At 45.0% G+C, this 11,740-nt stretch overlaps 1 protein-coding gene across 1 annotated transcript; it reads right to left on the bottom strand.

Moving 5' to 3' along the window:
* Positions 1-5,104: 5,104 nt before the first annotated feature.
* On the bottom strand, positions 5,105-11,523 carry LOC132813392 (CD209 antigen-like protein 2). Its single transcript, XM_060823142.1, has 4 exons — positions 11,447-11,523; positions 10,246-10,397; positions 7,942-8,054; positions 5,105-5,477 (listed from the first exon to the last, which is right to left on the bottom strand). The coding sequence occupies exons 1-4, from the start codon at positions 11,499-11,501 to the stop codon at positions 5,321-5,323; spliced, it is 477 nt and encodes a 158-aa protein (XP_060679125.1). The 5' UTR covers positions 11,502-11,523; the 3' UTR covers positions 5,105-5,320.
* Between the last annotated feature and the right edge of the window lie 217 nt (positions 11,524-11,740).

The following is an 11,740-nucleotide window of genomic DNA, read 5'->3' as shown; positions in this document are numbered from 1 at the left end:
TCAGGGTCACTGTCTCAGTCCAACACTAACTCTGAAATGTCAGGTTCACTGTCTCAGTCTAACACTAACTCTGTAACATCAGGGTCACTGTCTCAGTCCAACACTAACTCTGTAACATCAGGGTCACTGTCTCAGTCCAACACTAACTCTGTAACATCAGGGTCACTGTCTCAGTCCAACACTAACTCTGTAACTTCAGGGTCACTGTCTCAGTCTAACACTAACTCAGTAACATCAGGGTCACTGTCTCAGTCTAACACTAACTCTGTAACTTCAGGGTCACTGTCTCAGTCTAACACTAACTCTGTGACGTCAGAGTCACTGTCTCAGTCTAACACTAACTCTGTAACATCAGGGTCACTGTCTCAGTCTAACACTAACTCTGTAACGTCAGGGTCACTGTCTCAGTCCAACACTAACTCAGTAACGTCAGGGTCACTGTCTCAGTCTAACACTAACTCAGTAACTTCAGGGTCACTGTCTCAGTCTAAGACTAACTCTGTAACGTCAGGGTCACTGTCTCAGTCAACACTAACTCTGTAACATCAGGGTCACTGTCTCAGTCTAACACTAACTCTGTAACATCAGGGTCACTGTCTCAGTCCAACACTAACTCAGTAACGTCAGGGTCACTGTCTCAGTCTAACACTAACTCTGTAACTTCAGCGTCACTGTCTCAGTCTAACACTAACTCAGTAACATCAGGGTCACTGTCTCAGTCCAACACTAACTCAGTAACTTCAGGGTCACTGTCTCAGTCTAACACTAACTCAGTAACATCAGGGTCACTGTCTCAGTCTAACACTAACTCTGTAACGTCAGGGTCACTGTCTCAGTCTAACACTAACTCTGTAACATCAGGGTCACTATCTCAGTCAACACTAACTCTGTAACACCAGGGTCACTGTCTCAGTCTAACACTAACTCTGAAATGTCAGGGTCACTGTCTCAGTCCAACACTAACTCTGTAACATCAGAGTCACTGTCTCAGTCCAACACTAACTCTGTAACGTCAGGGTCACTATCTCAGTCAACACTAACTCTGTAACATCAGGGTCACTGTCTCAGTCAACACTAACTCTGTAACATCAGAGTCACAGTCTCAGTCTAACATTAACTCAGTAACATCAGGGTCACTGTCTCAGTCAACACTAACTCTGTAACATCAGAGTCACAGTCTCAGTCTAACACTAACTCTGTAACATCAGGGTCACTGTCTCAGTCTAACACTAACTCTGTAACATCAGGGTCACTATCTCAGTCAACACTAACTCTGTAACATCAGGGTCACTGTCTCAGTCCAACACTAACTCTGTAACATCAGGGTCACTGTCTCAGTCTAACACTAACTCAGTGACGTCAGGGTCACTGTCTCAGTCTAACACTAACTGTGAAACGTCAGGGTCACTGTCTCAGTCTAACACTAACTCTGTAACGTCAGGGTCACTGTCTCAGTCTAACACTAACTCTGTAACATCAGGGTCACTGTCTCAGTCTAACACTAACTCAGTGACGTCAGGGTCACTGTCTCAGTCTGACAGTAACACTGTAACGTCAGGGTCACTGTCTCAGTCTAACACTAACTCTGTAACGTCAGGGTCACTGTCTCAGTCTAACACTAGCTCTATTCTGAAGAGATTTACAGGATGTTGCGGGGAATGGGGGTTTGAGTTATAAGGAAAGGCTGGATAGGCTGGGAACTTTTTCACTGGCGTATAGGAGGTTGAGGGGTGATCTTATCAAGGTTTATGAACTAGGCGGGGATATAGGTAGGTTTAATGGCAGGTGTCTTTTTCCTCAGCCCGCCGATTTCAAGCCCAAAGGGCACATTTTTGGTGCGAGAAGAGAGAGATTTAAAAAAAGGTATGAAAGGCAAATGCTTTCCACGGAGAATGGTTTGTGTGTGGAATGAACTTTCCGAGGAAGTGATGGATGCAGGTACAGTTACGACATTTAAAAGACATTTGGATAAGTCCATGAATAGTAAAGTTTGGAGGGATATGGGCCAGGAGCAGGCAGGTGGGGCTAGTTTAGTTTCAGATTATGGTCAGCATGGACTGGTTGGACTGAAGAGTTTGTTTCTGTGGCTGTTTGACTCGTTGACTCTATAATAATGTATTCAATCTAATGCAGTGGACTGGCTTGCCTGATAACACCAACAACACACATCCCAACCCCAAATGCTGCATCAACATTTACCTGCACCCTGCTGCTTTCGTTCACTATCGAGATCAAAGTTCTCAAAATAATTGTAATTGTGTTCTCCAACCGTTCTGGAAGACAATGCAGAAAGTGGAGTAGATAAAGGACTGCTTAACTTTATGTTGTGTCTGATATGGAAAATTAACTGCAGTTTATAAAATTCAGACGTGACTCACCCTCTGTTTCCAGCCAAGTCCAAAATTGTTACTTTTGAGTGTGAGAAAATGTGTATGTGTCAGTATGAGTGTGTGTTTGTGTGAGTGAGTGCATGTGAATATGTGAGTGTGTGAGTGAGTATGAGTGTGAGAGTGAGTATCAAAGTGTGAAAGCGTGTGAGTGAATGTGTGTGAGTGAGTGTGAGAGAGAGGATATGTGAGTGAATGTGTGTGTGTGAGTGTGAGAGTGAATATGAGAGAGAGAGAGAGTGTGTGTGTATGAAAGTATGAGTGTGTGACTGAAAGTGTGTGTGAGAGAATTGAAACTGTTTCTAGAAAAGCTGACACACATGTTTGTGATTTGTTATAAACATGACTGAAGTGTCAATAAATGATCTGATTGCCTAAACTGAGCAAAATTAATGCAAACATTTCAGAAATAAAACAAAACCTTCGAGAAATTCCAGCATCTAAGGAGACCTTTCAGCCCATTGAGTCTGCACCAAGCTGAATAAGCCAACTGTGCATTCTCAAAATCAAACCAAACCTAGGCAAGCTTTCCTGCACATTTCAGCCCCTATCCTGTAAATTTGTTTGGTTCTCTCTCTCTCTCTCTCTCTCTGTCTCTCTAGCACTTATTCCCTTCCTGTAATGTGGTGACCAGGACAGCATAAAATCTTCCACCTAACCGATGCAGAGACTTTCACCTTGGCTCACTTGGCTCAGAGTCACAAGCGGTTGAGTGTATCACCGACATGGGCACACAGCTTAAGGAGGGAGAAGCAAGTGGAGGCCTCTGATTCTTGGATGAGAATTGGTCTATTGCTTCCTTCTGGGGTAAGGCGTAGATGACTGGATGGCGATAAATGAGAAGAGAGAGGTCAGTAGAGGGCAGGGATACCTGGTAAGGTTTAGCAGAGTATTCCTTCAGAGTCCCATCATGGAATTGTCCTGCTCACGGCACTCTTGTTGTCCCCATCCTACACACCTGTGGCAGTTCAAGAAGGCAGTTCATGAGCACCTCCTCTGGGCCAATTAGGAATGGCTAATAAATTCTGATCTTGCAATTGACCCCTAAATCTACTTCAACCATGATGGAGAGGTTGAAGGCTTTGTCTAGAGTGGGTACCAACAAGGATATTAACTGAGGAAGATTGAAGACATTGATTGAAAATTTCCTTCAGGGTAAATTTGGGAGCACACACAGAATAAATTCCTTATCGTTCACCTGAATACATTTTATTTCTATCCAACCCAGCCTTGTCTCCACAACTGTTTACCCCTGAATCCATTGATTCGTTCTTCATTCAGGCTGGGGCTTGAAAAAAAAACAATTACCACATCCTTATTGTGCATTCTGGAATCTCAGAGACTGACCACGGATCACTAACAGGATTCCCAGCACATTCGAGCTTTTCTGATCCTACTTTCCCAACAGACAGGCTGGGACAGAGTGGATGGAGGTGCTGGTGGAGGGTGACAGGGTGTTTAAACTTCTCCCTCCCCCATCTGCAAATGAACAATAGAAAAGTGGTAGGAAACAGAATTTCCATCATCTATGGTTTGGTTGCATCATCTGTTTGTCGTCTGCACACTTTTATGAAGGCGTTTAATTTACTCTCTATTGGAGCACAGTGACTTGAATTAAATTGAAAGGGTTTTTAATATTTGAAGGAATCAGACATGAAATTAATAGGAACCCATTAACCAATACTCATGCTCACTCTCACACACACTTTCAGTCATACACTCATACTTTCAGATACACACACACACACTCTCTCTCTCTCATATTCACTCTCACACTCACTCACACACACACATTCACTCACATATCCTCTCTCTCACACTCACTCACATTCACTCACACGCTTTCACACTTTGATACTCACTCTCACACTCATACTCACTCACATATTCACAGGCACTCACTCACACAAACACACACTCATACTCACACATACACATTTTCTCACACTCAGTCTCAACCAGACACTCACACACTCTCAAATACTCACTCACACACACTCACGCATACATGCGCTCACAAAATCACACACTCATTCACATACACTCATTCAAATATTCATTCACACAAACTTTCTCACACTTTCTCTCACTTACTCACACGCATTCTCTCTCACACTCATTCACACACACTCTCTCACATGCTGTCAGGTGCTGTCATATCCATACTAACACACTCTGTCATATACAAACACAAATACACACTCATACAGTCTTAAAGAAGACTTAAAACTTAGAATTAATCACTATCTCATAAATTTAATGAATTGACTTAACTGACCGGAAATATGACAGGAATAAATCAGTAATAATCAAGTAAACAAAATAAAATTAATCTTCAGAAATATTACAGATTTGTTGTTATTCAGTCAACTGTGAAATAATCATTGTATAAAAACAGACAGACTGCAAACAGTTGTGATAGTCACATGGAATTAAACTTAGGAAGACTTGCATTTCTATAGCATTTTACACGTCCATGAGTTGATTGCTACTCTTGAAATGTTGTTGCTGTTGTTATGCAGAGAAACCTGTGCCAGGGATGACTGTAGCACTTGGCACAGCTGAGGTGAGTTGAGCACAGTGCCCTAAAAGCATGGCACATTCTAAATGCTAACTTACAAATCACGCAACACCAGGTTATAGTCCTAAAGGTTTAATTGGAAGCACTAGCTTTCGGAGCGACGCTCCTTCATCAGGTGGTAGTGATGAACCACCTGATGAAGGAGCGTCGCTCCGAAAGCTAGTGCTTCCAATTAAATCTGTTGGACTATAACCTGGTGTTGTGTGATTTTTAACTTTGCACATCCCAGTACAACACCAGCATCTCCAAATCATAAATGCTAACTAACTGAGTCAGAGAACATTGTGTGCATTACTGCGGTGTCCATCCTTTCCACGTGAAAAGGCGCACGTGAAAATAAATTCAATTCAATTCAATCCAATTGATCAGGAATTTTGTTTGGCTTGCTGTTTTGCTCGCAGATGAAGAAGAGTTTCACAGAGCACTTGTTGTCATTCCACAGTCTATTTTCGTTGAAGTGGGCACAATCCTCATCATCAACATTGTTGGGTTCTCCTTCATCCCAAAACCTTTAAACATAAAAACACACAACAGTGATGACAAGGCTGGAATAAGGAGATTACACAGGAAGTAATCTTAGCCTCAAATCCCAACAGGTCATTTGGCTCATTGAGTCGGCATCAACCCTCCCAAGAGCTATCCCACCCAGACCTCTACCATCTCCCCATGGATAACCCACCAAACCAACCCACTATGGGGTAATTTAGCACGGCCAATCCACCCTAACCTGCACATCTTTAGAAACCTGAACTCCCTGAGGAAACCCATGCAGACACGGGGAGAACGTGCAAACTCCACACAGAGAGTCACCCGAGGCTGGAATCGAACCTGGGTCTCTGGTGTTGTGAGGCAGCAGTGCTAACCACTGAGCCACCCCTAATAGTTACTGCTTGGTTTGTGGGAGAGGTGATTTGCAGCTGACACCTTCCAGTTTCACAGGAACACATGTCACCTTGAATCTGTATACCATGGTCCCTCAACCCTCCGTCTCCCGCCATCCTGGGTCACCAACTGGCCAGCAGGAAGCACACGCCTACTGCACAAGTCTCCTTCCATCCCACGGGAGCCATTGACAGCTGCAAATCTGTGCTGTGGTGTTTGACTGGGCTCAGTGTGCCCTAGGCAGGGCTGGTGTGACCCCGAGGGAGATGATTAGATTAGATTAGGATTAGATTAGACTTACAGTGTGGAAACAGGCCCTTCGGCCCAACAAGTCCACACCGACCCGCCGAAGCGAAACCCACCCATACCCCTACATTACCCCTTACCTAACACTACGGGCAATTTAGCATGGCCAATTCACCTGACCTGCACATCTTTGGACTGTGGGAGGAAACCAGCACCCGGAGGAAACCCACGCAGACACGGGGAGGTGCAAACTCCACACAGTCAGTCTGAGTCGGGAATTGAACCCGGGTCTCTGGCGCTGTGAGGCAGTGCTAACCACTGTTGGGAACCTTCACACACAAACACAGAGGTTATCCCAGTCAGAGAGAGAGGCTGCTCAGAAATCAAGGGGGGCAAGATTTCGGGTCTGAGCAGGCTGTCTGTCTGTCTTAGACGTTTAAAACAAAATGAATATCATTTAAAAGAGGATCCTACTCACTGAAATAGTTCCCAGGATGCTTTACTAAAATATGGGACTCACATCCTCAGGGTGATATTGGGCAATAGACTAGATGAGAATCCCTTCAGCCCAACAACTCCACACCGACCCTCTGAAGAGTAACCCACCCAGACTCATTTCCCTCTGACTAATGCACCTAACACTATGGGCAATTTAGCATGGCCAATTCACCCTAACCTGCACATCTTTGGATTGTGGGAGGAAACCGGAGCAGCCGGAGAAAACCCACACAAACACGGTGCAAACTCCACACAGTCAGTCACCCGAGGCGGGAATTGAACCCGGGGTCCCTGGTGCTGTGAGGCAGCAGTGCTAACCACTGAGCCACCGTGCATAGAAGGTTACGTTTCCTTGTGACAAAATATTAATTGTTTCAAACAATATTCATCTCTGGGAATATTTGCATTAATGGTAGCGCAACTGTGTTTGAGTATTGATTCATTTGCTTTTAGAGTCACAGACTCATAGAGCACAGAAGCAGACCCTCAGTCCAACCAGATCCGTACCGCAGATCCAGTTACCATGGTTTCAGTTACCCACGGTTTACCCCGTCCCGAACTTATAAAAGGGAATGTTCCAGAACCAGGGAGCGGGGGCTGCTGGGAAGGTATGTTTCCCATTGAAGTGAATGGCTTCGCACCTATCCATAGTTTCAGGCTTCTGCAGTAGGTCTTGGAGTGTATTCCCCACAGGTACTGGGGGACTGTAATTTCAAACCAACCCAGTCCCACCTGCCTGCTCCTGGCCCATATCCCTCCAAACCTTCCCTACTCATGGACTTATCCAAATGGCTTTCAAATATTGTAACTGTCCCCACTTCCTCAGGAAGTTCATTCCTCACGTAAACCACCCTCTGTGTAATATATTTGCCCCTGGTATCTTTTTAAAATCTGTCTCCTCTCACATTCAAAATGTGCTCCCCCTAGTCTTCAAATCCCCCACCCTAGGGAAAAAGGCACCTCCCATTAACTCTATCGAAACCTCTCATTATTTTATAAATGTCTGATGAAATAAACAGCGAAACAGTGAAAACAGGAGCGTGAGTGGGCCACTCGGCCCTTCGAGCTTGCGCCACCATCCTATAAAGTCAAACCTGATCTTCCAACTCAGTCCCCACCCTGTTCCCACTTTCTCCCCATACCCTTTGATCCCATTAGTCTGAAGAACGATATCCAACTCCTCCTTGGCAACATTCAATGTTTTAGCCTCAACCACTTTCTGCAGCAGAGAATTCCACGGGTTCCCCCACTCTCTGGGTGAAGACTTCCTTTTTCTAAAGCCTTTCGATAAATAAACACGGTCTTTAAGTCACCCTCCAACATTTTGTAAACCTTCAATGAATTTACTTTGGAGTGGTCTTGTAATCTGTGCCATCCTCCCAGTGCCAATTGTCCTCGGTCTCGAGATCATGCAGGCCAATCCAGTATAATTTGGAGTTACTCTCCATTTCAAGAAAGTACTGCAAGAGACGAAAACAGAAAGAGCGATTCACAGACTGGAAGATCTTTGCTGCCGGATGAACTCTCGGATTACCAGCCCTCCAGAATATCTCTGGTGGCAGGAGGAATTGAAGATTAATCTCCAGTACACAACAATCGATCATGTATTCCCAACAGTATTCCTCCCTGGATATACTTGTTCACCATTGGCAAAATTACAGGACATAAAGAGTTTTGACTGAGGATCAACCAATCAGAATAAGGGATTCTCTACATTGTGACTGGCTCTGGATGAATTTGTGTGAAGGGCTGGGGCTTCAAAAGTGTCACAACAGTGGAATTCTGATAATTTCTTGGAAAGGAAGCGGATCTGGCTTTGAAACAGGCATGCGCGATCTTACCAACTGGTCTGCTCCCCCCTTTGCAATGCCACATCACCGGCCCACATTACCCTGATCATGCCTCCATCGCAGCCTCAGTCAGAGGCCACACAGGCACCGGAGGAAGCTGTGCAGCTCCTCAGCCGGCTTCATCACTCAGTCAGCTCAGAACCGGCCTGCACCGAAGCTCCATTCACCAGCCATGGTTTTGTTTTTTAGATTAGATTACTTACAGTGTGGAAACAGGCCCTTCGGCCCAACAAGTCCACACCCGACCCGCCGAAGCGCAACCCACCCATACCCCTACATTTGCCCCTTACCGAACACTACAGGCAATTTAGCATGGCCAATTCACCTGACCCGCACATCTTTGGGCTGTGGGAGGAAACCGAAGCACCCGGAGGAACCCACGCAGACACGGGGAGAACGTGCAAACTCCACACAGTCAGTCGCCTGAGTCGGGAATTGAACCCGGGTCTCAGGTGCTGTGAGGCAGCAGTGCTAACCACTGTGCCACCGTGCCGCCCACAAATAATAGGTTGTGTGGCACAGTGGCTCATTGGTTAGCGCTGCCACCTGACAGCGCCAGGGAGCTCGGTTTGATTCTACCCTCGGGTGGCTGTCTGTGTGGAGTCTGCATGTTTTCTCTGTGTGTGGGGTTTCCTCTCACAGTACAAAGGTGACACCAACATTGATGGTCCAGTGAACAGTGAAGAAGGTTGCCTAAGATTACAAAAGAGATCTTGATCAATGGGCTGAGGAGTGGCAGATGGAGTTTCATTTGGATCAAGGTGAGGTATTGCATTTTGGGAATACAAACAAGGACAGGACTTATACAGGGTTATGGGTAGTGCTGTAGAACAGAGAGACCTAGGGATTCAGGCACACAGTTCTTTGAAGTTTCCATCACAGGGAAACAGGGTAGGTGAGAAGGCATTTAGCACGCTTGCCTTCATTGCTCAGACTGTTGAGTATGGGAGTTATTGTCACGTTGAGGTTGTACAGGACGTCGGTGAGGTCTTCTCTGGAATGTATGGTTTCGGTCGCCCTGTAATAGGAAGGATCTCATTAAACTGGAGAGGGCTTAGAAAAGATTTACCAAAATGTGGCCAGCAAAGGAGGGTCTGACTCTTAAAAATAGGCTGGATAAGCTGGACTGCAAACAACAAACGCTGGAAATCACAATGTGTCAGACAGCATCTATGGAGAAGAGAGAGAGAGAGAGAGACAAAGAGAGACAGAGAGAGAGATAGGGACAGAGAGAGAGAGAGAGAGACAGAGAGAGAGAACAATCTAACGCTTTGAGGGGTAATTTTCTGAAACAGAGAGTGGTTTGATTGTAGAATAACCTTCCTGAGGAAGTGGTGGATGTGGGTGCAGTTACAACATTTAAAAAACGTTTGGATAAGGACATGAATAGGAAAGGTTTGGTGGGATATAGGCCAAGCACAGGTGGGACTAGTTTAGTTTCGGAACATTGTTGACGTGGATAATTGGACCAAATGGTCTGTTTTTGTGCTGTAAGATTCTATGACTCTATGTGCAGTTTAGGGGATTGACCATTCTAAGTTGCCTCATAGTGTCCAGGGATGTGTAGCCTGGATGGATTAGCCATGGATAATGTGGAGGAGTGGATCTGGGTGGGATGCTCTTTGGAGGGTCAGTGCAGACTTGCTGGGCTGAATGGCCTCTATTTGCGCTGTAGAGAGTCTACGATTCTTCGAATAGCTTTGTTGAACAAAAGTGGGACTGTTTTATATCTGGAAAGTCTTTGCAATGCAGTCTTGAACAGATAGCTGAACCAGTGGCCAATGTGTCAGTGTAACTTCACCTGCTCTTCAGCTGTGTTAATGCTGACAAGTTGGGAGTGTCGCAGGGAGCAGTATGTCTTGCTGGAGTTCCACGTGGCTTCTTGAGTTGAAAAGTAGTAACAGCTATCATTGAAGTTTACCCAATACCGCGGGCACTGGAGGTTCTGGCATGCTGTAGAAAATTGAGGAGATAAGGTACAGGAATCCAATCAGACCATCAGACATATTGTACCTGCTGTGCTGTTTGATCATATCTGATTTCACACTGAATTGTTAATACTGAGAGGACAAATCAACAATGGAATGAGAATTGTGTGAAACAGTTTCAGTTTGACAGGGATTCAATGACTTCCTTTTAATCGTGGCCTCCCCATTCCCATCACTGCACCATTAACAGCCGTCCCACTGGGTGTCCTGGGTCATAGCGAAGACCATTGAAAACATTAGCTCCCATTCTTGAAACAGTGAGTTGCTGTCTTGGCTTCATTCATATCTTTAAGTGCTTAGAGTGAGTTGCTCTTTCTGTAGTTTCCTACCTTGGCTGCCAATCTGGTCCAGTCCAGTAGGACGGCCTCCTGACTTGTGAATAAATCATGGCACCAATCAGAGAGAGCCCCTCCCGTTCACTGGACCAGATCACTCATTATTTAAAATAAAGCAATTATTTAAAATAAAACATTATTTTTAACTAAAGTAAGATGCTGGAAATCTGAAACACCCACAGAAATTGCTGGAGAAACTCAGCACGTCTGGCAGCTTCTGAGATGGATCTGTTTTACAGTCATAGACTAGTACAATACGGAAACAGTCTCTTCAGTCCATGTCGACCAGATATCCCAACCCAATCTAATCCCACTTGCCAGCACCTGGCTCATATCCCTTCAAACACTTCCTATTCATAGACCCATCCAAATGGCTTTTAAATATTGCAATTGTACCAGCCTATCCTCTGGCAGCTTATTCCACACACGTACCACCTCCGAGTGAAAAAGTTGCCCCTTAGGTCTCTTTTATATCTTTCCCCTCTCACCCTAAACCTTTGTCCTCTAGTTCTGGACGGTCACTGGACTTGAAATGTGAACTGTTTCTCTCTCCAAAGATGCTGCCCCAGACCTGCTGGGTTTCTCCAGCAATTTCCATTTGTGTTCACTCGTTATTTAATCCTTGTGATTTACAGAAACAAACACTCACTTTAATTCAGTCTTCAACTTCAAAACTCACCGGGTTCTGGCAGCATTTCGATTTTCATGGATATCTTGCTCATGAAGGTAGTCATCTTGTTCGAAAACGCAGCCAAAACTAAACAGCAAAAAGAAATCTAGTATCGATCAGAAGGCGTGATAAATACACAGTAACATGCAAACCCAAACACATATACATACACACACACACAAACAGATACGCACACACTCACGCACACATACACACATACATACACACACATATACACACACACATACACACACACAGACAGATACACCCACAAACACTCACACACACATACACACACACCTA

Source organism: Hemiscyllium ocellatum, unplaced genomic scaffold (genome assembly GCF_020745735.1).
Source record: "Hemiscyllium ocellatum isolate sHemOce1 unplaced genomic scaffold, sHemOce1.pat.X.cur. scaffold_3663_pat_ctg1, whole genome shotgun sequence".
NCBI classification, from domain to species: domain Eukaryota; kingdom Metazoa; phylum Chordata; class Chondrichthyes; order Orectolobiformes; family Hemiscylliidae; genus Hemiscyllium; species Hemiscyllium ocellatum.
The sequence above is the reverse complement of the archived record's forward strand: the minus strand, read 5'-3'. Positions and strand labels throughout refer to the sequence as shown.